General features: G+C 41.8%; 2 protein-coding genes across 3 annotated transcripts; one reads left to right on the forward strand and one right to left on the reverse strand.

The window, feature by feature from the left end:
• Positions 1 to 3,625: 3,625 nt before the first annotated feature.
• Positions 3,626 to 13,083, forward strand: slirp (SRA stem-loop interacting RNA binding protein). Its single transcript, XM_062044450.1, has 4 exons — positions 3,626 to 3,784; positions 4,071 to 4,129; positions 4,205 to 4,312; positions 12,920 to 13,083. The coding sequence occupies exons 1-4, from the start codon at positions 3,718 to 3,720 to the stop codon at positions 12,992 to 12,994; spliced, it is 309 nt and encodes a 102-aa protein (XP_061900434.1). The 5' UTR covers positions 3,626 to 3,717; the 3' UTR covers positions 12,995 to 13,083.
• A 497-nt stretch (positions 13,084 to 13,580) lies between these two features.
• Positions 13,581 to 24,816, reverse strand: lyrm2 (LYR motif containing 2). 2 transcript variants are annotated; one of them, XM_062044453.1, is made up of 4 exons: positions 24,701 to 24,816; positions 22,571 to 22,711; positions 15,586 to 15,694; positions 13,581 to 15,416 (listed from the first exon to the last, which is right to left on the reverse strand). In XM_062044453.1, the coding sequence occupies exons 1-3, from the start codon at positions 24,764 to 24,766 to the stop codon at positions 15,614 to 15,616; spliced, it is 288 nt and encodes a 95-aa protein (XP_061900437.1). In that variant the 5' UTR covers positions 24,767 to 24,816; the 3' UTR covers positions 13,581 to 15,416; positions 15,586 to 15,613. The 2 variants fall into 2 exon arrangements, with proteins under 2 accessions (XP_061900437.1, XP_061900436.1); XM_062044452.1 differs by having other exon boundaries at positions 13,582 to 15,694.

The raw sequence follows: 24,816 nt of genomic DNA on the forward strand, positions 1-24,816 counted from the left end.
ATATTTACAGCTAGAATTCACCAAGTCAAGTATTTCATATATATATATATATATATATATATATATATATATATATATATATATATATATATATATATATATATATATATATATATATAAATATATATATATATATATATATATATATATATATATATATATATATATATATATATACATATATATATATATATATATATATATATATATATATATATATATATATATATATATATATGTATGTATATATATCTACATCCTGAAAATATGCAAACAAAACTGTGTTTAGAAAATGTATACTTCAAACTTGCATAAATAACATAACTTGGCTTCTGAGAGGTTCAAAATGTAATGAATAAAATGCTAAAGTTGTTGATAAACAAGCAATTCTTTTAATAATTAAATATGGTCATTTTAAATGAATTATTATGATCATTTAAAATTAATTATTTCAAATATGTTTCTATATGAGTCAGAAATTAATTTTGATGTTTTTAGCAAAATATAGTAAAAATGTATTTAGTTGGTTTTTTTAAATTAATAAATATATTTATTTTTAGGTAAGATAAACATAATAATACAATGTATCTCTAGTCTGGATGATTTAGTTATTGTCACCCTGTTGTCCTCCCGTCTCCTCCCCGAGGATGGCTCCATGAGCTGGGCAAACGCCTGGAGATGCCCTATGTCAACAACACGGTCTGCGGCCCGTCGGTGCGCAGCTCGTACATCGCCGCCCTCTACTTCACCCTCAGCAGCCTGACCAGCGTCGGCTTTGGCAACGTGTGCGCCAACCTGGACGCCGAGAAGATCTTCTCCATCTGCACCATGCTCATCGGCGGTATGCCAGACGCCTCGTATGGAATAACGTGATTGGGCAGGCACGCTGTTTATATCGTAGGAAAGCGGACGTGAAAAAAGGCTGTCCTCACTCAGGTCCGCATGGAGCTGGAAGGGGCCTGGCCTCCAGCTGCGGCTGAAAATCAGGAGATTTTCAGGAGAATATTTGTCCCGGGAGGTTTTCGGGAGAGGCGCTGAATTTCGGGAGTCTCCCGGAAAATTCGGGAGGGTTGGCAAGTACGGCATGGAGACTGTTTGTACAAACATTTGCGAAAGAATGGGCCGCTCTCAGTGATTTCCAGCGTGGAACTGTCATAGGACGCCACCTGTGCAACAAATCCAGTCGTGAAATGTCCTCGCTCCTAAATATTCCTGTCAGAATAATTGTATAGAAGTTATCACACAACTTCTGTGTTACATTGAGTTATACTTGCCAACCCTCCCGATTTTCCCGGAAGACTCCCGAATTTCAGAGTCCCTCCCGAAAATCTCCCGGGGCAACCATTCTCCCGAACTTCTCCCGATTCCCACCCGGACAACAATATTGGGGGTGTGCCTTAAAGGCACTGCCTTTAGCGTCCTCTACAACCTGTCGTCACGTCAGATTTTCCTCCATACAAACAGCGAGCCGGCCGGCCCAGTCACATAATATATTCAGCTTTTAAACACACAAGTGAATGCAAGGCATACTTGATCAACAGCCATACAGGTCACAGTGAGGGTAGCCGTATAAACAACTTTAACACTGTTACAAATATGCGGCACACTGTGAACCCACACCAAACAAAAATGACAAACACATTTCGGGAGAACATCCGCACCGTAACACAACATAAACACAACAGAACAAATACCCAGAACCCCTTGCAGCACTAACTCTTCCGCGGGACGCTACAATATACACACCCCGCTACCACCAACCCCCCCCCCCCCCACTCCCATCTCCCGAATTCGGAGGTCTCAAGGTTGGCAAGTATGCATTGAGTTCAGGTCCTCTGCGAGAAGAAAAAAAAGCTGTCTTTCATCTTATCAAGCAAAAGACTTGTAAACCTCCACTGTGTGCGATGGGATGCGACATGGAGGTGTCAGTCTCCCTGATCTATTGGACAGCCACAGGAAGACCTTGTCACGACCCGAGATCTACAAAGCAGAGAGGGAGCAGACCTGACCTCGCTCTGGGCACCTTTTCTTTGAACTGTTTATGACCGAGTGCAACAGCTGTTTATGACCACCTCCCCTTAGGAGCAGCTGCACAATGTAATGTAATGTAATGTAATGTAATGTAATCAGGAAATGCTCAGATAAAGGAGGAGGCGTGGAGCTCCCTCCTCAGAGCGTGGGACGACACTGAGCCTACTCAGTGGCCTAGTGGTTAGAGGGTCCGCCCTGAGATCGGTAGGTTGTGAGTTCAAACCTCAGCATCAAGGGTTGGAATTGGGGGTTAAATCACCAAAAATGATTCCCGGGCGCGGCACCGCTGCTGCCCACTGCTCTCCTCACCTCTCAGGGGTGAACAAGGGGATGGGTCAAATTCAGAGGACAAATTTCACCACACCTAGTGTGTGTGTGACAATCATTGGTACTTTAACTTTACTTGAACAGTACAAGGTTACAGGTTTACACGCTCGCCTCATGAGCTAAATTGAACACTGTCTTTGTTTGATTTCTCTGCTTCTTGTCTTGTCTAATAGATGTCATCGGTGTTTGAACCTGACAATTCCAAAGTCAACTGTCGGCTTTATTATAAGAAAAGTGAAGAGTTTGGGAACAACAGCAACTCAGCCACCAAGTGGTAGGCCACGTAAACTGACAGAGAGGGGTCAGCGGATCCTGAAGCGCATAATGCAAAGGCTTTCTGCGCAGTCAGTTGCTACAGAGCTCCAAACTTCATGTGACCTTCCAATTAGCCCACGTACAGTACGCAGAGAGCTTCGTGGAATGGGTTTCCATGGCTGAGCAGCTGTATCTAAACCATACATCACCAAGTCCAATGCAAAGCGTGGGATGCAGTGGTGTAAAGCACGTCGCCACTGGACTCTAGAGCAGTGGCGACGCCTTCTCTGGAGTGATGAATCACGCTTTTCCATCTGGCAATCTGATGGACGAGTCTGGGTTTGGAGGTTGCCAGGAGAATGGTACATTTCGAACTGCATTGTGTTGAGTGTGAAATTTGGTGGAGGAGGAATTATGGTGTGGGGTTGGTTTTCAGGAGTTGGGTTTGGCCCCTTAGTTCCAGTGAAAAAAACTTTGAATGCTCCAGGATACCAAAACATTTTGGACAATTCCATGCTCCCAACCTTGTGGGAACAGTTTGGAGCAGGCCCCTTCCTCTTCCAACATGAATGTGCACCAGTGCACAAAGCGAGGTCCATAAAGACATGGATGACAGAGTCTGGTGTTGATGAACTTGACTGGCCTGCACAGAGTCCTGACCTGAACCCGATAGAACACCTTTGGGATGAATTAGAACAGAGACTGAGAGCCAGGCCTTCTCGACCAACATCAGTGTGTGACCTCACCAATGCGCTTTTGGAAGAAAGGTGGAAAATTCTTATAAACACACTCCCGCAACCTTGTGGGCAGCCTTCCCAGAAGAGTTGAAGCTGTAATAGCTGCAAAAGGTGGACCGACATCATATTTAACTCTATGGGTTAGGAATGGGATTGCACTACTTTTGGCAATATAGTGTACATTATAATGTAAATTTAATTAATTATAATTTACGATGTTTTACGGATTTAAAAAAAAAAGACTGACGACATTTTTCGTCCACACTCCAGTCCAGTTGGGGACGGTAGTGCGTCTTAAATTGGCTTGCCCAACCGCCTATGAAACCCAAAAAGGAGGAAGTTACGTCAGAGGTCAAAAAAGTAAAACATGGCGGCGTCATCCAAGAAAGTGTACGAGTTGTTTGTATCAAAAATACCATGGACAGTTGCAAACAGTGAGTTGATTTTGAAAAAAAAGCGTTATTTTATGTGTCAGTAGCAAGACATGTGAATACACAATGTTCATTGCGTGGCTGTAGAGTCGCCGCTGCTAGCTAACGTGCTATGCGTGCTCTGTCACTTTAATGTCTTTTAATCACAAATTGCCGCTTGTGAGTCATAAATAATCCACAATATTCCGTTCGATAATTATTTTAATTGTTTCCTCAACATGTGCCATTTTGTTGTGCACGACCAATGTTAACCATTTGTATTGAAAGTATGAGTTGACCTGTCTTTCAGAGGAGATGAGGGAGTACTTTGGGCAATTTGGAAATGTCAAGAACTGTATACTGCCTTTTGTAAGTTGTCACAGTGATGTCATTTACAATGCACTATTCTGTTGTTGTTTTTTACATCTTCACGTGTTGTGACAGGACAGACGTACAGGTTTTCACAAAGGCTTCTGCTGGGTGGGATTCAGCTCAGAGGAAGGTTTGAACAACTCACTGCAGAAAGAGCCACACATTCTTGAAGGGTCGAAGGTAAACACATCATCAAGACTTCAGGTTGAAATATACTCTGGCGTCAAGTGGATTGCGTCTTGCTCCTTCCCCCAAAATTTTAGCTTTGTGGATGACGAAGGTCCTGGGTTCGATCCTGCGCTCGGGATCTTTCTGTGTGTAGTTTACATGTTCTCCCCGTGACTGCGTGGGTTCCCTCCGGGTACTCCGGCTTCCTCCCACCTCCAAAGACATGCACCTGGGGATAGGTTGATTGGCAACACTAAATTGGCCCTAGTGTGTGAATGTGTGTGAGAATGTTGTCTATCTGTGTTGGCCCTGTGATGAGGTGGCGACTTGTCCAGGGTGTACCCCGCCTTCTGCCCGAATGCAGCTGAGCAACCCCGAAGGGAATAAGCGTTAGAAAATGGATGGATGGATGTGATTGGCCAGCTTTTGCCGAGGAGGGTCCCTAAGCACAGGAGAGCAGACGTGCTTGAAATGCACAAATTATCGTATGAAATAAAGCAACACTGAACATTTGCATGAAAGCTGCTATAGCGTACATTAGGGATGTCCGGTAATGGCTTTTTGCCGATATTCCGATATTGTCCAACTCTTTAATTACCGATACCGATATCAACCGATATATACAGTCGTGGAATTAACAAATTATTATGCCTAATTTGGACAACCAGGTATGGTGAAGATAAGGTCCTTTTTAAAAAAATAAAATAAGAAATACATTAAAAACATTTTCTTGAATAAAAAAGAAAGTAAAACAATATAAAAACAGTTACATAGAAACTAGTAATTAATGAAAATGAGTAAAATGAACTGTTAAAGGTTAGTACTATTAGTGGACCAGCAGCACGCGCAATCATGTGTGCTTACGGACTGTATCCCTTGCAGACTGTATTGATATATAATGTAGGAACCAGAATATTAATAACAGAAAGAAACAACCCTTTTGTGTGAATGAGTGTAAATGGGGGAGGGAGGTTTTTTTGGGTTGGTGCACTAACTGTAAGTGTATCTTGTGTTTTTATGTTAATTTAATTAAAAAACAAAAAAAAAAAACCCGATACCGATAATTTCCTATATTACATTTTAAAGCATTTATCGGCCGATAATATCGGCAGGCCGATATTATCTCTAGCGTACATAATATCTTGGTGTGCTCTAAAAATAATTACTAAATGTGTCATTTTTCAGCTTATGTTGCGTTCAGAAAAAGTCACACTAAGGACCCTCGTTTTAACTTTTATTACCAATCTTGTGCTATCACAGGGATGTCAAACTCATTTTAGCTCAGGGCCGCATGGAGGAAAATCTGTGCACACGCGGGCCGGACTATTAAAATCATGGCATTAAAACTAAAGAATAAAGACGACTTCAGATTGTTTTCTTTGTTTTACTTAGGCCGAAAATAGAACAAAACACATTATGTAAATATTACAATAAAAATATAGAAAAAAATACCGGCAGCGGTGAGGTTTAGATCCATGAAGGACAGAAGAAAGTGAATGAGTGTTTAGAACTGAATACATTTACATATGCATAAACATTTGTTTTCTTTTGTATTATTTTTTTTAATGAATTAACATTTATGACAACCATTTTCCAAAACACAATATGGAATGTGATATATAACAGGATGATGCATACATTTATCATTTGTTTTCAAAACGCTTACAAAACAGTGGGACCCCATTTTTATGACTTGACCCCATTTTGAAAATTCTTAGCGCCAACACTGATGGAGTACTGGTACGTGCAAAACAGCAGCAGGTGGGTGTGGCCTGCGGGCCACTTCTAATACTAATCAAATATCCTGGGGGGCCATAGATTCGGCCCGCGGGCCTTGACACATAGGTGCTAACAGGTAAAATTTTGACGCATATTCTTTCTCGTGCACAAGCACATGTCTTTTTCTCTCACACACAACACTTCCTCATTCTCTGTTATGCATCTTTCAGGCATGGTATGTTCAGGAACATGGAGCCTCTGAACATCAATAACTCATAACATAAACATTAACACCAGCAGGTCGTTCCAACAGTTGTTCAGGGGTTGCACAGTCTTAACTTCACAAATGTCTTTTCCTCTGGTTTATGCGTAAAACATCCATTAAAAGTAAACCAGTGTTTCCGAAGGATTAGTCCCAGTGTCAACAAAGGTGTCGATGTTGCAGTTGTCATTGCTCACGCTTCACAAGCAGGTAAATATCTAGTCAATGACAGCTGGGGTTGCTCCTTCTTGAGGTACTGCCCCTTAGTGTTTTGGAAGAGAATTGCAAGTCACGCACCAGCCCCTGCGGAAGAGCTATACCCAAATTAAGACGCTGTCAGGCAGGACGCAAACTAGGTGAAGCAAGAGTATATTTCAGCCTTTATTGGAGGCACTTTGTTTTAGATCAGAAATATTTTGATTATGGCTTTCAAAGTTAATGTGGTGTTTGTGCACAGTGGGTCAACTTATCAACTATTTTATTCCACTCATTCTATTTATGGGGGAACAATTGATCGATATATCGTTTTATTATCCTAAATTGAAAATGTATCAATCTCTGCAAGTTGGCCTTCCAGAAGATAGGTATCGATCCAACATCGTTTTAAAAGGCAATATATACATTCTATCGATACTACAAAATTAAACCATTGGATTTAAGAACGGCAGACTTTATATGAAGTTTTGCACATTTAATCAAAAGTCCGTCTGCCCATTTGTGGGGTCATCAAAACCAAAAATAGCAGATACCTAAGGTGGTCAAGAAAGAAATGCAAACGCCACCAGACAATAGCATAAATTACAACATAACTTTCAGCTACAGCATGATTGCAAAAGCCACAACATATCATATAGCCACAACTTCAGTTTAAACCACAAAGGATGCGACGTAGAAAACAGAAGTGACAGCGGAGCAAGTTCGCCGATGGGCCAGGTTGAGACAGAAGGTTAAAAACAGTGTAATAAACATGTGTACTAATCTTATTGGAAAAAGTATAAAAGTTATTTATGACTGAAACAGTGGTCACACTTCACCTACGTTTCCAACTTTGTTCATCCCACCGCTAGTCATTTGGCCCGTCTGTCGCTTAAACTTGTCCTCTGTCATTTCTCTAAGATGTTCCATGTTTATTAAAATGAGAGTAGTGGCAGGTCAAACCACTGTTCATTTAACCTGAAAAGATTTGGTTGCACCTCATTCCTCAGGTAAACCTAGTGTTCATTCAACCTGGAGAAATGTTGGTTGTTCAGTTAATGAACAGGTAGGTAGTATTTCCTGCTTGGCATTGCTGCCTGTCGCACCTCCTCCAGTGCCCACGGGTCAGCTGCAGGGTCATCAGCCAGGAACCACCATTCACCAACGTTTCACTCCTTTAATCCTGGAACGTCTCCTGGTGGCGGAGCAGTGACAGGGACGTCTCCCTGTCACCCCCTGCAGCTGATAGCTGTTACCCCCTGCGGCTGTTATCGGGGTTAGTTGTTCTTTCCCCAGCTCCTGTCCTTCCTCCTCAGCCAGAGCCAAAAGCTGCCTTTCTCGGCCTCCTCTGCCAGATCTTTTATGGCCTTTCTCAGCTTTCTTCCAGTCACTCCTACGTCCCTCAAAAGGCGTGTGGTTGACAGCCCCACGTAGCCTCGGCAGCCAACTTCTACTGGGTAGATGGTTGTCTTCCAGCCAGCCTCCCGGCACTCAGCAGCCAGCTCCGAGTACTTGGCCTTCTTGCGCTCAAAGGCGGCCTCGATCCCCTCCTCCGATGGTACGGTCAGCTCAATAAGGTGCACCACTCTTGCCTTGCTGGACCACACTACAATATCCGGGCGGAGAGATGTAGTGGTGATCTCCGTGGGGAACCGGAGCTGCCTATTGAGGTCAACCCTCATGTCCCACTCCTGGTCTGGGGAAAAGGGCCTTGCTGCTGTCTCTCTTGGCCTGATGTATCTTTGACCCCCCCCTTCCGTGACAAAGCTGGTATGGTTCTCTGCTGGTGGTGATTCTTTGCTGCCCTGTCGACACCCCTCCAGCACCTCCGCTAGTTTCCTCAGGACCTGGTCGTGGCGCCATCTATAGCGCCCCTGAGAGAGTGCGGTCTTGCAGCCCGACAAGATGTGCTGGAGGCTTGCGTTGGGAGCATTGCAGAGTGAGCAGCATTCCTCGTTCCCGAACCATTGGTGAAGGTTACGAGGACAGGGAAGCGTGTCGTAGGTTGAACGAATAAGGAAGGTGATCCTTGCCTGTGGAATCTTCCACAGGTCGGACCAGCTGATGTTCCGGTTGACCACTCCCTCCCAGGTTGTCCACCTTCCTTGTCGGCCCTGCGACACGGCCTTGATCTTATAGCGCTCTTCCTCCATCCTCGTCACCTCCGCCACCACCATCTCCTTCCTCTCCTTGCGGTTGGCCTTAGACCAGAACCGAGGCGCTTCTCCCCATCCTAGCCCTGCTCTTCCTGCCTGGACTCTGCCCATGAGCTCTTGGTGATGCAGCCTACTGACAGCTCGGTCAACCTCAGTTTGGGCTTTCCACTTTCGGCCAGTGGGAACCTTGGCATTGGCGTTCCTTACTGACTGGTCAGTGGACTCTCTTAGTTCGAGGACCAGCCTGGACTTCTCCTGCATATAGCCCAGACTGATAGACTGCAGTGGCAGCTGCAGTGCGTTCTTCCCAAAGAGGCCCGTTTCTGAAAGGCACCGTGGTAGTCCCAGCCACTTTCTGATGAATGAGTTGGCTTTTCCATCCATCTTACTCACGGCAGATGAGGGGATCTCGCTCATTTTCAGAGGCCACATCACCCTCCTGTAGAGTATGAACTGGTAGCACCAGACCTTGTACTTTCCAGGGAGTTGGCTCTGGTCGATCCTTGCCAGGCCGTCCGTGAGTTGTTTCATGACAGTCCTCCCCATCTGTTTATCGGACAGCTCTGCAGTGTACTGCCTCCCCAGGCTTTTGATGGGTTGCTCAGACAGGAGGGGGATTTTCTCTCCCCCGACGACAAAGATGGTGTTGTCGTTTCTGACTCCCCTTCTGAGTGACAGGCTACGGGATTTGGAGGGTTTGATCTTCATTCTGGCCCATGATGTCAACTCATCCACCCTTTTCAGCAGTCGAGATGTACATGCTGCTGTCTGAAGGAGGCTGGTGACATCGTCCATATAGCTCCTCAATGGGGGTAACCTCTGACCAGATGGTGTTTTGATTCCTCCAACCATTTGCCTTGCTCCGATGAGGATTATCTCAAAGGCTGCCACGAACAAGATTGGAGAAATGGCACACCCCATTGCAATTCCCACTTCTAGATGCTGCCACCCGGTGGTGAAGTCCTGGAGGGCAAAGCACATCTGCAGATCGCTGAAGTAAAGCGCTACCAGGTTCTTGATGCAGGGTGGCATGTGGAAGAACTCCAAGGCGTAGTTGATCAGCTGGTGTGGGACCGATCCGTACGCGTTGGCGAGATCGAGCCAGATGACATGCAGGTCGGTCTTCTCCCGCTTGGCCTTCTGGATCTGGTCCCAGATCATCGTAGAGTGCTCTACGCATCCTGGGAAACCTGGAACTCCTGCTTTCTGGCAGTTGGTGTCGATGTAGCAATTCTCTAGCAGGTAGGTGGTCATCCTTCTGGCCAGCACTGAGAAGAAGATTTTTCCTTCTACGTTCAGCAGGGCGATGTTTCTGAATTGGCCGATATTTTTGGAGTTTTCTTCCTTCGGGATGAATACCGCTACAGCCCTTTGCCACTCCGCTGGAATGAGTTGCTTTTTCCAGGCAGTTCTCATTAGATACCAGAGCAGTTCAAGTACCTTGGGGCAGTTCTTATAGAGCTTGTAGGGAACTCCATTGGGGCCTGGTGCTGATGAGGACCTTGCCTTCTTCACGGTTTGCCTAACTTCGCTGAGCTTGGGGGGCATGATGTTAAATTCAGCTGTCGGTGGCGCAGGCCGGGGCACGTACCCTGGTGTTCCTAATGGGACGTTTCTTAGCGGATCACTGTACTGCCTTTTGACGTGCTGTTCCATTTGCTCCCTGGTGGTTTCGAGCTTCCCGGACTTTTTCTCCTCCAGCAGTTGTCTGGCGTGCTTGAAGGGATCCTTGAAGAAGCTGGCTCGCTCTTTCTGCTTCCGTTTGCTACGCTTGCGGATGCGTTCAGCTCTGCGGAGCCTGGATAGCCTTTGCCTGACCTCCTCCCACAGGACTTTCAGACCTTCTCTCTCTGGCTGGGTTGCCTTCCTCCAGTTCTTGCGGAGTTGTCGGCGTCTTCGCACAAGCTCGGCGATCTCCTTTTCCCTCCTCCCCATTTCCTTTGGGGCAGTCCTCTGCTTGGAGATAATTTCACCAAACCTGTCTTTGCAGGTCTGGTATATGATGTCCCCAAACAGGTTAAGCTTAGCTTCGGCACCTCCATGCAACCTTTCCTCCAAGATCTTGGTCAGGTCTGTATCCAAAGTACGCCATGCCTCTGCTTCATTTGCCTTTGGCCATTTGAGCTTGTTCCTTCTTGCTGGTTTCTTGGTCTCTGCTTGTGGCTCTGTTCTGTGTGAGATGGTAGAGATTGGGTCTTGGTGCTCACGTGGGGGCTCAGCCTCCACCGAGGGGCTTTCTTCCTCTGTGCCATCTGTGCTTTCAGCAACATTGGGTCCGTTAGCACTGTGGTTTTCTACCTGGCTTCTGGTCCCTCTTGTCTCACCCGCTGCCGCGGTGCAAGGTTGCTGTTGGCCTCTCTGACCACACTTTGCTTTCCCCTGGTGGATTCGCAGTCCCCTGTACGTGGTCACCTTTTCCCATCCGCAAGCACACTTTCGGAGGATCTTCTCCTCATTAACTGGAGTTCTGATGTTCTCGTTATCCGTTTCCGTTGCCATCGTCGTTACCGTGTGGTCCGTCATGTTAGGCCCATCTTTCATCCCGCCTCTCGGAGGGCCTGCGGGTTGTTTTTTCCTTGATTTCTTCGTAGTTAAGGTGGGTGTCCCTCTTGCGAGAGACCAGTGGGTTGGGTAACTAGCCGTCCACTCCCGGTGCGGTCTTTCCCTGCTGCCATCCAGTCTTTCCTGGCTGTCCTCCAGTCTTCCCTGGACTCCAACTGCCCTGTTCACAGTAGTCACTGGGGTTTCCAGAACTTCAGTTAATGAACAGGTAGGTAGTATTTCCTGCTTGGCATTGCTGCCTGTCGCACCTCCTCCAGTGCCCACGGGTCAGCTGCAGGGTCATCAGCCAGGAACCACCATTCACCAACGTTTCACTCCTTTAATCCTGGAACGTCTCCTGGTGGCGGAGCAGTGACAGGGACGTCTCCCTGTCACCCCCTGCAGCTGATAGCTGTTACCCCCTGCGGCTGTTATCGGGGTTAGTTGTTCTTTCCCCAGCTCCTGTCCTTCCTCCTCAGCCAGAGCCAAAAGCTGCCTTTCTCGGCCTCCTCTGCCAGATCTTTTATGGCCTTTCTCAGCTTTCTTCCAGTCACTCCTACGTCCCTCAAAAGGCGTGTGGTTGACAGCCCCACGTAGCCTCGGCAGCCAACTTCTACTGGGTAGATGGTTGTCTTCCAGCCAGCCTCCCGGCACTCAGCAGCCAGCTCCGAGTACTTGGCCTTCTTGCGCTCAAAGGCGGCCTCGATCCCCTCCTCCGATGGTACGGTCAGCTCAATAAGGTGCACCACTCTTGCCTTGCTGGACCACACTACAATATCCGGGCGGAGAGATGTAGTGGTGATCTCCGTGGGGAACCGGAGCTGCCTATTGAGGTCAACCCTCATGTCCCACTCCTGGTCTGGGGAAAAGGGCCTTGCTGCTGTCTCTCTTGGCCTGATGTATCTTTGACCCCCCCCTTCCACTTGCACTTTAATTTAGTTAATATCTTATTTTTGCAGGTAAATCTGTTGGTTACTATACTTTTATTGAAAATGTCTTGAACGTTGAAAATGAGAGCAGAAAAAATGTTCTCTTGTTAGTTCAACCCAAAGTGTTAATTGCACTTTATTCAAACAAGATGTGTATTATCCAGTATTTGTTTTTTTGCTAAAAAGTTGTGAATCAATTTTAACTCACTAAATAATTTCAGATCATATCTTTAAAAAAAAAAACACATTCTGCCTCAAATCGAATGGTTACACCCCTAGTTCTAATCATTTGACATTGTGTCTCTAAAGTAAGAACTTGTTCCCTGAGTTTGTAAACAATAAATGTAATATCCACAGTGGAGCAAAAAAAATATATTTTTAAAAATAGACCTGGAACTAAAAATGTAAATCTCATTAATCCGTTGCTGATACTATCCTTGGTCTTAACACTATTGTTTACATCGATGCGCCCACACCTAGCTTTATATTCATAACAAAGTTAGTATTGATTTTAACAACAATCAAGCATAATTGGCTGCATTATTATGATGTGAAACATATCTTAAAGTTAAACAGAACTTTTAAAAAACAACAATAGATTAGTTAGCAGTGAAAATACTGTAGTCATCACGATAAAAACGTTTAACCTATGGTTGTGCATGCTCGCTAAAATAAAGGTTATGGGGGCTTTACATTTTTGGTATTGAAATTTGCTATCTTGGATATTGGTAAAAAAAAAAAAAAAACCCTCATGGAATTAAAATAGTTGATGGCCAATTTCACTTTTATGACAAACTGTATTGTTGTGTATTTCAAGCTTCAAGTTCAGAAGAACCAACGACCGTTTACACACAAATCCATCAAGACTAAAGAGGAGTTTGAGGCCGAGTGACCACCTGGAAAAGTCTGTCTGTCTTGTGTTGTGCAGCAAAAAACATTGTCACCACTGTTCAAATAAAAATAAATGCAATAAAAACCATTTGTGTTTAAGACGTCTTGTTTTTTTGTGAGCATAACAGGACATGCTTAAAGTCTGCCTGCATACAGTACTACTGGTGAATAACGGTCATGGTTTAAGCTCTGCTTCTTCCTACTCTTTTACCGACAAGTTGAAAATATGCAATGTACCACATTGTAATTGTATGCATTTTCGACATAAATCAAAACCATGGTTTGTTTTAGACATGCCAATTGAAAATGTCTGAAAAGGAGAGTAACAATCAGATGCTGGAGATCTTATAACCCTTCTCTCTTGTTTTTATACAAAGAGTTTACACACTCTGCGATGAAACAGCAATTTTTAAGTAGGATATATGTGCAGCAGTGGTTTATGTGGAAGGAAAACAAGAAATTAATAAAATTTTTGGAGCAAAATGTGTAATACATAAGTAACTAAAATGACAGAAGTGAATACACTCAAAAGGATGTGAAAATACATTGATAAATGGAACATTTTCAAAAAGATTTAAAGACAAAAGTAAAAATCAGAAAATGTCAATATTTAGTTTATTCGTGTAACATTAGGACCAAATAATGTACATTTATCATTTGTAATATTTCAACAAACATGAAAGCAGAGCTGAGAGAAGAACTTTTAATGACTGGATTCTTGACACATGTTTAATGTTCAAAAGAACTGTATTGAAATGCATTCCATGCAAAAATGTGACATGAAACCTGAAAAACACTTGAACAGCATTTGATGTGGATTTTGAAAATTAGCATGGAACGTACATTTGAAAATAAAAGCTAATGCTCCTTTGACACTATTATTTTAGGGAAATAATACATTATCCATTCATCCCCCCTAGGTAAGTTAGCATGTCAGATACACAGATCAAGGGTTAAAAACTTAGTTGGAACATCTCATGTTCTCTACGCTCGGCTTTCTCCCTTCTGAGTGAGAGTGGTTGTGTGTCAGCTGACTTTAGGCGAGAGGTTGTAGACCCTCGACTGGTCAGCCGTCAAGCTTAGACTAGATATACGTAGTAGACAACCATTCACACTAACGTTCAGACCTATGGACAATTTAGAAAGTTCTGTTTTCAGATAGTGGGCTAGGCCCCTTTGGGGGGAACATGCTTTATTGGTATCATGCTTCAAACCCCACTTTAAAAAGCTGTGTACTACAAAACAAAATAAAATCAGCAGAAATTGTTTTATTCGTTTTTGTTTTGTAGGTAAAGATTTTTATATGTTATGCTCTACAGCAGGGGAGTCGAACTGGTTTTTACCGAGGGCCACATCGCAGTTGTGGCTAGCTTCAGAGGGCCGCTTGTGACTGAATAATTTATGGATATAAATGTACAAGGATTCACCTCAAGGTATTATTATACAATTGCCTATGCATTTGATTAGATGTATATATTTTAAAATCTTTAGATTTTGCAGTAAAAAAATTGGCAGCTCAGTCGCTACAGTTTTACTGTAAAATCTATGGTGGTTTTTACAGCATTTTACTGTAAATGGAAAAAGGGTACTATAGTTTTTGTGAGACAAAATTTGAGCAACTGAGTTGTCAAGTTTTTTTTTACTGTATATTCTACAGTATTGTTATTTTTACAGTGTACAGTTGGATGGAAAACTTGCTTTGAAATCATAAGTCAAGCACATATTTGTCATTTTTATTTTGACATAAAAGTTTGAAATGTACAATTATTGGATAATACTACATTTAAAAAGATATGAAATTGCATGCAATACATGTATTTTTTTCTGTCAAAATGGAAAGAACTAATACATTTTGTAAAGTACTTCATTGATGCATATTATTTCAAAGCTTTTGCAGGCCACATTATATAATGTGGCGGGCCAGATCTGAGTTTGACACCTTTGCTGTAGAGGTAATGTTGCTGATCAATTTGAATGATTATTTATTGAGTGTATTCAATTGTACTTTTCAGTATTAAATGGTTAAAGTTGGTCAAAAAATGATTATAGTTTAAACATGGCAAATGTTTTCTTCTTCATAGCACTGATTTAGTCAAAGAAACGTGTTTTTGGGAGGCTGGAAGAAACTGTAGTGCAGGTGCAGGCAGAAACATACCAACTCCACAGGTTTTCCTATTTGAACCCAGACATGTAAATGACAATCAAAGGCTTGATAATTAAAGACATCCTTACTTGTTGCTGCCGTGTGTGTTGAACAACTGTGCTGCTTGAAAAATATCAGGAAAGTGGTGACTGGTGGGGAGCTTCAGTAGGACACCATCAAACACCACTGGGATGAACTTTAGAACTAGGAGCCAGTACAACCCACATTATCCTCATTGCACTAAATGGGCCCGAGTGTGTGAATGTTGTCTGTGTTGGCCCTGCAATGCGGAAGAAAATGGATGGATGGATGGATCTTCTACATACATGACAATAGATGGTCTAAATAGTGTAAGTGTTAAGAACATGTGTTGTATTAATACATAGCAGCCCAGTCCGAAGTCCTCCGCAAAAATCCTTGAAGTAAAGTCCTGCCACACAAATGCTTACACGAAAGACGGTCAGTATTCTTCTGCGTTTAGCTCCCTGCCAGGGCTAGTGACGTCTGAAGCTCTTCCAGATGGTTGCTTGCTTGTGTGATCATCATACGGATGGCATCCTGAGAGAATAAAAGGGAATGAAAACACGAGTATAGCTTTATCAGTGGTAAAAAATCAAGTACAACTACGTAGGGCTGTAACAGTACGTGCATTCCTAATCAGACTTTTTCTATAGATTTTTCTTTTCTTTTCTACCAATTCCCCACACAAGGAGGGAATGGTGCCTTTCACATTTGAACCGATACAGTGCCAACTTCTACTACCCTGGAATCAAAACCAGTGCTGTTCCCATTTTCTGTATTTTGGTGTGTGTTCATGTGGTAATAAATGTCAAACAAACTAACATACATGTATAATAATAAAATATATTGTATTTATCTAACAGTGACCCAACTTTGCTGTCCAGTTGCCGTATGCGGTATGGCGTAGTGGGTAGAGCGGCCGTGCCAGAAACCTGAGGGTTGCAGGTTCGCGCCCCGCCTCTTGACATCCTTGGGCAGGACACTTCACCCTTGCCCCCGGTGCCGCTCACACTGGTGAATGAATGACGAATGAATGATGGGTGGTGGTCGGAGGAGCCGTAGACGCAAACTGGCAGCCTCACTTCCGTCAGTCTACACCAGGGCAGCTGTGGCTACAAATGTAGCTTACCACCACCAGGTGTGAAGGAATGATGGGTTCCCACTTCTCTGTGAGCGCTTTGAGTATCTAATAATAGAAAAGCGCGATATAAAATCTAATCCATTAATATTATTATTATTAGATTTTGTTTTCTTACACGTCTGAGTCTCATTTGCAAGAATGCATTAATTTCAGTTTGTCCTCCATGTGTAGTCGGGAAGTAGTCTTTGCTGTGAAGTTGAATGTGCCAGTCTTGTCTTTTGTTGAGTCCTAGAAAGTGTTTATGGGGACGGCGTGGCGCAGTTAGGAGAGTGGCCGTGCCAGCAACCCGAGGGTTCCTGGTTTGATCCCCAGCTGTTACCAATCTAGTCAGGTCCGTTGTGCCCTTGAGCAAGACACTTCCCCCTTGCTCCTGATGGGTTGTGGTTAGCACCTTGCATGGCAGCTCCCACCATTAGTGTGTGAATGTGGAAATAGTGTCAAAGCGCTTTGAGTACCTTGAAGGTAGAAAAGCTCTATACAAGTAAAACCCATTTACCATTTATAATATAAACATGCATTTACTGCAGTTGTAGTTTTGATTACCAAAGTTGGAGGTGTTGAAATAGCAGTGTAAAAACGCTAATGCTAATCAGTAGCATGTATATAGCAAACCCAATGTCAATTGGCATCGTGCTAACACATTTTAAAAAGTTGAGCCTTACTTTTGAGTGCTTTTATCAGGCATGCTTGCTTTGTAGGCCTGTTTGCCCGCCACGTGCAACAAAGGTTTAAAAATATGGTACTGCTTAATTTTACGTGAATTAGTACTTGGTAGTACTGACAGAATTTCAGCTGGTACCTATAAGTACTGAATTCGGGACTCATCCCTACCAGTGAAATTTGTTAACAAAAACAAGAGGATAAGATGCAAGCAGTGGGCCTTCATTGTTCTGTAGAGATGGGGAACGTGAATACAAGCTGCAGCACTTCACCCGGTAAGAACGTTTTTACGTCAAATTAATAATCATTATTCAGGCTCTTATACTTATCAAAATCTCAAATATTCGTTATTTATGTGGCGTTTTTTGTGTGTTTTATTTATTTATTTTTGCATCTTCTTTTCTTTTCTACAGATGTCTTGGAATATTCGAAGATTCGATTCGAAGGAGTCTGATACTTCGAATTGTCGGACATTGAGCCTGTTGATTGATTCTTAGTGTATGTTGGACATTACGCAACGCGTTTACTTGTGCAAAGCTGGACAGCCAGTTATAGGTTACTAAAAGCTAGCAGCTACACAAAAGCTAAGTACACAATAGCATAAAAGCTACAAGTGTCCTTAATTGAACAATATTGCAGTCTAAAACACCACATTTTTCTATGTAAACAAGTATCAAATAATTATACATATCGTAGGTCTTCAAGGCAAAAGTGTTTTACAAAGTATCCAGTAACAAATGTGTTATTATTGTATATTTTATCACTCCATTCATTCATGGGAGTGTGTCGTAATCACAAGATGTGGTAAACTGTTCCACCCCGACGACCACAATGAGCTGTAAGCTGGGGAGGCTTTTCAACAACTCACGATTAGACTGTGGTTCTTGGTGTCAGAAAAATTGTATTTAAATTATCAAAAAACTTTCCATTCTGAGTTCCCAATGAACAGACAAGAAGCTGACTCAGCTGTACCAAGCCAAACGCTCGGAAGATTCCGCTGTGTACGATGGAATCAGACGGGAGGGGTCATCCATTGTCCTCCAAAACCTGCCAAAGCTGAATCCACGACAAGCCCAAGCCCGAGGGATCTTCTTCTTTTGTCTTCTAATGTGACCGAAAACAAGGACTGTTTACATACTACCCATTCCTGTTGAGACAGGTGTTGTTGCGTAAACATTGAACATCTAAATAAAAGAGAGGACGAAAACCTTCTTCGTCAGAGCGTGGTGCAGGATTGTACAGAAAGTACAGTGGCCATGTCTCTCCTCAATATTGAGTCCAAATTTAATTCTGTCTCTGTTTGATTCCTTGCCTTTTGTCTTGTTTAATAGATGTCATCAGTGTTTGAACCTAACACTTGGTGTGATATTAGATTCAGAATAAATTCCAGATACAACTTGATTCAGATCCATTCTCGCATTATATTATTTTATACAAAAATATTATAAAACTTTTTCTTAACAGGTTACAAAAGTTCCTTTTTGGCTGCTGACGTATGTCATATACCTGTACGTGCAGCCAGTAAGTGCAAAGATGGCCAAAAAACAAATTTGAGTGCCCTTATTGTAAACATTATTGTATAGAGTAGCTAACATCCACTGTTGATATAAAATGTCACCATTTCCCAAATGTCCATTTAAAAAACAGATTAAAAGGATGGATAAAAAAAATAAATAGGCCATGATAAATAAAATTAGTAAATCTAAAACTTCCAAAGTAGATACAATAGTTCACCCTTTACTGAACTCAAACGTACATTTCCAGTCTTGGGTGTCATCTGCCAACTTGATGTAGTTTTATCGGTTTTGAACAATTCCTCTCGCTGGCACCAGGGTTGTGTGAAATACGATAGCTAGGTTATAAATTTGGTTGACGATGGCGCTTTTAATACCATCATGACACATTCTAGCTGTGTCCCGCAAATTTGACAGCGTCCTCAACGCAATGTAGCATTCTTGCTAGTGGCTAACGATCCTCCACAGTGCAAGTCCACTTCTAAGTCAGCAATCCTCGCCTCCGTGGCGGCAAAAAATTATGTTTCTTTCAAGTATAATTATCTCTGGAGGACGAGGAATAGCTAAACAACACACTGTAGGAGACTTCTTGAATGTAAACAAAGGTGGGCGGATCGATACAAATATCAACAGTAATGATGCCAAGTCAAATATCATCTTATAGGGCCTAGGCCAGACCTGGGCATTCTGCGGCCCGCGGGCCACATCCGGCCCTTTGTGCGTCCCTGTCCGGCCCGCGTGAGGCCAATCATAAATTACAAAATAAATGTAAAAAAGTATCCATGTCGAGGGTGCAATACAACGGTGCTGCTTTTGTTTTGAAAAGCGTTATTTGTATTACTTCCGTGTGGACGTATGCGCGTGCGTGCGTGATTGTCAGTGAATGTGAACAGCTGCAATCACAAATTACAAAATCAAGTTGAAAAAACATCTATGTCGTGCGCGCAATACAACTGTGCTGCTTTTATTTTGAAAAGTGTTATTTATGCGCGTATGTCCATGTGTAACCTGTGAGTGAAGGTGCACAGCGACAAGTGATGCCCGGTTACTCCCGAGACGCTAAAAAGAGAAAAGTTGATGACGAATGGCGTGTTTTCAACAAGACTTGGACTGCCAAGCAACGTTCCCTCTAAGGTGCGCGCCTCCGCAATTGCGCACTGCTCAAGCGTTCTCTGCGCACAGCAAATATATGCCGCGCACCAAATCAAATCCCATCTGAATTCCAAACAAAATAAACACATTTATTCTGTGTAATTTTGCAATGCAACTCTGAGTGACAGTGACAATTGTCACTGTTAACAAGCGGCCCTAACGGTGTTCGTCAACACCGTTCAATTGAACACCGTTCAATTATTGTAACGTCTATCGAGATGCTTCGAGGACAGGAATTATATCGGTCACTTTATTATATTCGGCCATAACCACACCAAAAACATGAGTAAAAAAACTTCTATCTCGAAAAACTAGTCATTTTCTGCCATACAAACCAGGCCAAAACCAATTTGTCATCTGTCACCAACAAGCATAGCACTAAGCCACTGGTGCGTTTATGGCCACACAAAAAGTCGGACAACTCAAACACCACACAAAGTTACACTATGACTCCTCAATCATACGTGTGCTTATTTTACTGTCATTTATTATTAATGTTAATTTATTTATATTAATCATGGAATGATGTTACTAGAGAAAGTTACAGGAATGCACACTTCATCCTATGCTTAAATTTCATTGTGCAACATGAGGATGTTTAAGGGGAACTAAATGTGATCTCTGAAAGGGGTACAAATGATTTTCAAAGCAGTGCTTTTGGTATAAAGTTAAGTTAGGTTAAATGAAAGTATTATTATTATTATTATATATCTTACGGTATATATCAAAAATAATATTGAGCAAAATTTAATTGAAATATTGTCGATGTTGCCCTCCAGCAGTGCTCGGGTTGCTCATGCGGCCCCCGGTAAAAATTAATTGCCCACCCCTGGCCTAGGCGATACTATAGTGGTTATTTTTTTGTTATCAAAAAGTATGCAGAGGATACATTTCACCACACCTAGTGTGTGTGTGACAATCATTGGTACTTTAACTTTAAGTCATTTTTGTTACTGTTTACAACCTCAGAAAATAAGTCTTTGGGCACAGAAGGGCTTTAAACGGAACTGCAGTTTTTACCTACCGTTCACAATCATTATGAAAGACATAACGACGGATGGATTTTTCTTTTTTAATGCATTCTAAATATTAATTAAACGTAAATAAAAATCCGCTTACTGCGCAGCCAATGGGAGTTCCACTATTCCGCCCATAAAATCCAATAAATAACCATTCAGAAACCGCCAACAATACTCTATTTACATTTGTGACTTCAATATTAACCAAGTGTTAGTGATATTGTTATTATAAGCGCTAACACAGACAAACTATAGCGGTGCCGTAAACACAAGCATGGGTGCCAATGTTCACATCATCGAGTGGTCTGCTGCTTCCTCGCTCCCTTTAAGTTTATTGTAGATCATAAATCATGCATCTCACCTGGACAGAAGAAGTCTGAGTAGGTATTCCGACAAGTTGGTACACTTTGGCAGCCATTTAGACCCGAAACCGGCGAGGACGACATGAAAAGACGCTTGGTCCCGCCACCCTGTTTCTATGTGAGGATTATGAGTAATTTTTCATCTAAATGGGAATATATGAACATCCAAGCAGTCGCCATCCTAATGACAGCAGACCTTGTACAGTAAGTGATGTTTTATTAAGTTTGTTGGCTCTCATAAAGTTTGCAGTGAGTAATAATCAGTGAAAAAAGCAAACTTCATGAGTTTTTCAAATAATGCGCCGCGTATTCTTAAAATCAACAAAATACATAAATATTAAATGTTAGCATAAATGTACCTGTTACTACATTACATATACACTTACAGCATGTATATTAAACCTTAATGGAGGTGTTTGGATGTTTTTTTTAAGGGCTTTATAGGCAGAGTTGGCCGGCTCCCAAAATCTCCATTGTAAGCAAACTTTTGATCGCATTAATTTCATATTTAGAATGCAAAAAAACCCAACATATGTCGTCATGTCTTTCATAATGAATGTGAATGATCAGAAAAATTCCCCCCAAAAAGTGCAAGGGCAAACAAACCCAAAGGGTTTAAATTTAGAGCCAATAGCAGGAAATAAGTTAAATGTGTATTTGATATTGTTACATCGCCATCCTGTGTTTTTGTCTGAATACAATGGTGATTAAAAATGAAATCTGTTAACGATTTTGAAAATTAGAAGTATCAGCATCAGCATTTATATTAACAATACTGCTCCTGGAACTACTTGGTATTGGATCAATAACCACATTTGTCGTATCACCTAAAACTAATGTTAAGTATCAAACAACAGAAGAATAAGTGCTTATTACATTTTAACAGAAGTGGAGATAGAACAGAAAATAACCCGTTATTGACAGTAAATTAGCAAGTAGATTAATAATAGTTTTGAGAAAATGATAAGTGGAAATTTTGCAACAAGTTAGGAGTCTTTGTAACCTGTTTTAAAATGGTTCTATTATCAGTTATATACCACATACAATATTGTGATATACAGTATAGGCCAAAAGTTTGGACACACCTTGAATGGGTTTTTCTTTATTTTAATGACTATTTTCATTGTAGATTGTCACTGAAGGCATCAAAACAATGAATGAACACATGTGGAGTTATGTACTTAACAAAAAAAGGTAAAAAAACTGAAATCATGTTTTTTATTGTAGTTTCTTCAAAATAGCCACCCTTTGCTCCTATTACTTCTTTGCACACTCTTGGCATTCTCTCGATGAGCTTCAAGAGGTAGTCACCTGAAAGGGTTTTCACTTCACAGGTGTCATATTTTTAAAGCCTTCAATGACAATCTATAATGTAAATAGTCATGAAAATAAAGAAAACGCATTGAAATGAGAAGGTGTGTCCAAACTTTTGGCCTGTACTGTGTATCGTTATCGCAGGATAATAATAATAATAATATATATTTTAGGCCAAATCCCCCATACCTAGCTGGCACTTTATCAAACCTCAATTAGGGGCACCTCCAAACATTTGAACACCTCCTTACCTGGTCTGTGGCATGCCGATTCCTCTTGAATTCATCTCTCGCCCAGTCTCTGAGGTACTTTCTGTCTCGCTCATCCGGTACTTGTCGTATGGTCCTCAACATATTCCTGTAAATCCCCAGAACTTGCGTCCTCTGTAAGAACTAAGGAGTACATTTATAGTATAAACTTGCTGACATGGATCACCGCAAATAGTTGTTTGACTGTCAAGGTTGTCATTGTTAGAAAAGTGAGTCAGAGTTAGGGCTGGACAATATATTGATATACTCCGTTTGTCTCTGTGCGATATAGAAAATGACTATATCGTGATATTCGAGTATACGTTCTCACGCAGTTGCTTTTAGCTGCGGGCATTACACTACAGGCGTTTCCCACTCTTTCTTGTCTCTCCTTCTCACAGAGACTTAAACAAGCGCACCTTCTTACATACGTCACATACGTATACGCCCTCAAGGAGCAGAGAGGTAGCGGCATGGGTAATGTTAGCTGTGGTGCGAGCGGTAATACGAGAGAAGGAAGGTGCGAATCTGGTAACAAATGAAGGAAGAAGAATTAATTCCCAAGAAAAACAGCGGTGGTTTGGCTTCAAGCGGGAATATGTCGAACAGACAACCGGAATTTGTCAAGTGTGGGGCAAAAGCGTTGCTACAAAAAGTAGCATTACTGCTTATATGTAGCATCATTTGAAAAGTCACCCGCTAGAGAATGAAGAGTGCTTGAAACTCCGCATGTCAACATCTCCGTTCGGTGCCACACCAACAAAATGCAGATGCAACTATTTCCAGATCAACACCGTATGAAAAAAATAGTCAGAAGGAGATAACGTCCACAGGAACCTACCACATAGCAAAGGATTTAATTTCCTATTATGCAGCTCATTTTTATTTGACACTTATTGAAATATCTTGTGTGACATCATGCACAAAAGTGCACTTTATTTGTATTTAACTATTGTAGTGGCGTTCTGTACAAAAATTGCACTTTAATTTGGTGTTGTTTTGATATGTCATCTTAGTGACATCATGCACAAAAGTGCACTAATAGCTTGTTTTAAAATGTCTCTGACAATCTTGCACTTTCTGTTTTGAAATGACATGAATGTTTGTGCCACTGCTTAATAACTGTTTAATAAATACAGTTTTGGTCAATTGACTTAGTTGTGATTTCCCTCTCTGCATGAAAGTTTAAAATGAGCATATATGAATGCAGTATGAACAAGAATGTTTTAATGTAGACACATAGAATCATCATACTGCTGTGATTATATGCATCAAGTGTTCATTCAAGGCTAAGGCAAAATGTCGAGATATATATCGTGTATCGTGACATGGCCTAAAAATATTGAGATATTTAAAAAAGGCCATATCGGCCAGCCCTAGTCAGAGTAAACGAATAAGACGAGTAATTACAGTGCGATGTGCATACGTTTTAGAAAAGCATTATATGACTACATGAGTTCAAAAGAAAAACTAAATATTTCTTTGGAAGGCTTAAATATCCTGAGTATTCAGGTATTATTTATCAACCCATAACAAGTACTTTAAATGTGTTCAACTTAAAATGTGTCCTTTGTGCTCATCAAGTTCAAACGTCACGTGACTAGACCAAAATAGCTCCTTTCCAAAAGCTCATTTTAAAGCCATTTAACAATTGTGATCCATTCATGGGGTGTCAAACTTGATCATTTAACCTCATAATACACGTCTTCAATCAATCAAAGTTTACTTATATATAGCCCTATACTCACAAATGTCTCAAATGGCTGCACAAGCCACAGCGACACACCAGGGCAAGAAACAAGTCAAGCCAATGAGTTTATAGAAAACCAGCAAGTTTTGTGTCAAGTTTTTAGCATTAACTTTGTTGTGGAATACGTCTGACGTGACGTATTTGTCACAATAGCAAACACGCTCATAAATATTCATGTTGCAATGGTTTGACATGAATATATGTAAAAAGTACAGTTATTTGATGTCCTGGTCGTCGAACTGTGTGACTATCAACATTCATTTGTTCTAGTAAATTCGTCTGACAACACACCATTAACTTTAGCGTTTAATCCCATTTACAGAAGACATGTTTATCTACTGCTTTGCTCTATAAGCACATTAAATGTTGGTGGTATATTTTACCTGTTTTAAAGACAGTGTAGTTGGTGGTAACCTCGACGCCGCCATGGTACTGTCACAAGTAAACATGCCCCACCGGATACTGTGACGTCACACTGGTTTGCTGCAGCGCCTTCTAG

The sequence above is a fragment of the Entelurus aequoreus genome, linkage group LG04 (assembly GCF_033978785.1).
Source record: "Entelurus aequoreus isolate RoL-2023_Sb linkage group LG04, RoL_Eaeq_v1.1, whole genome shotgun sequence".
Classification (NCBI taxonomy): domain Eukaryota; kingdom Metazoa; phylum Chordata; class Actinopteri; order Syngnathiformes; family Syngnathidae; genus Entelurus; species Entelurus aequoreus.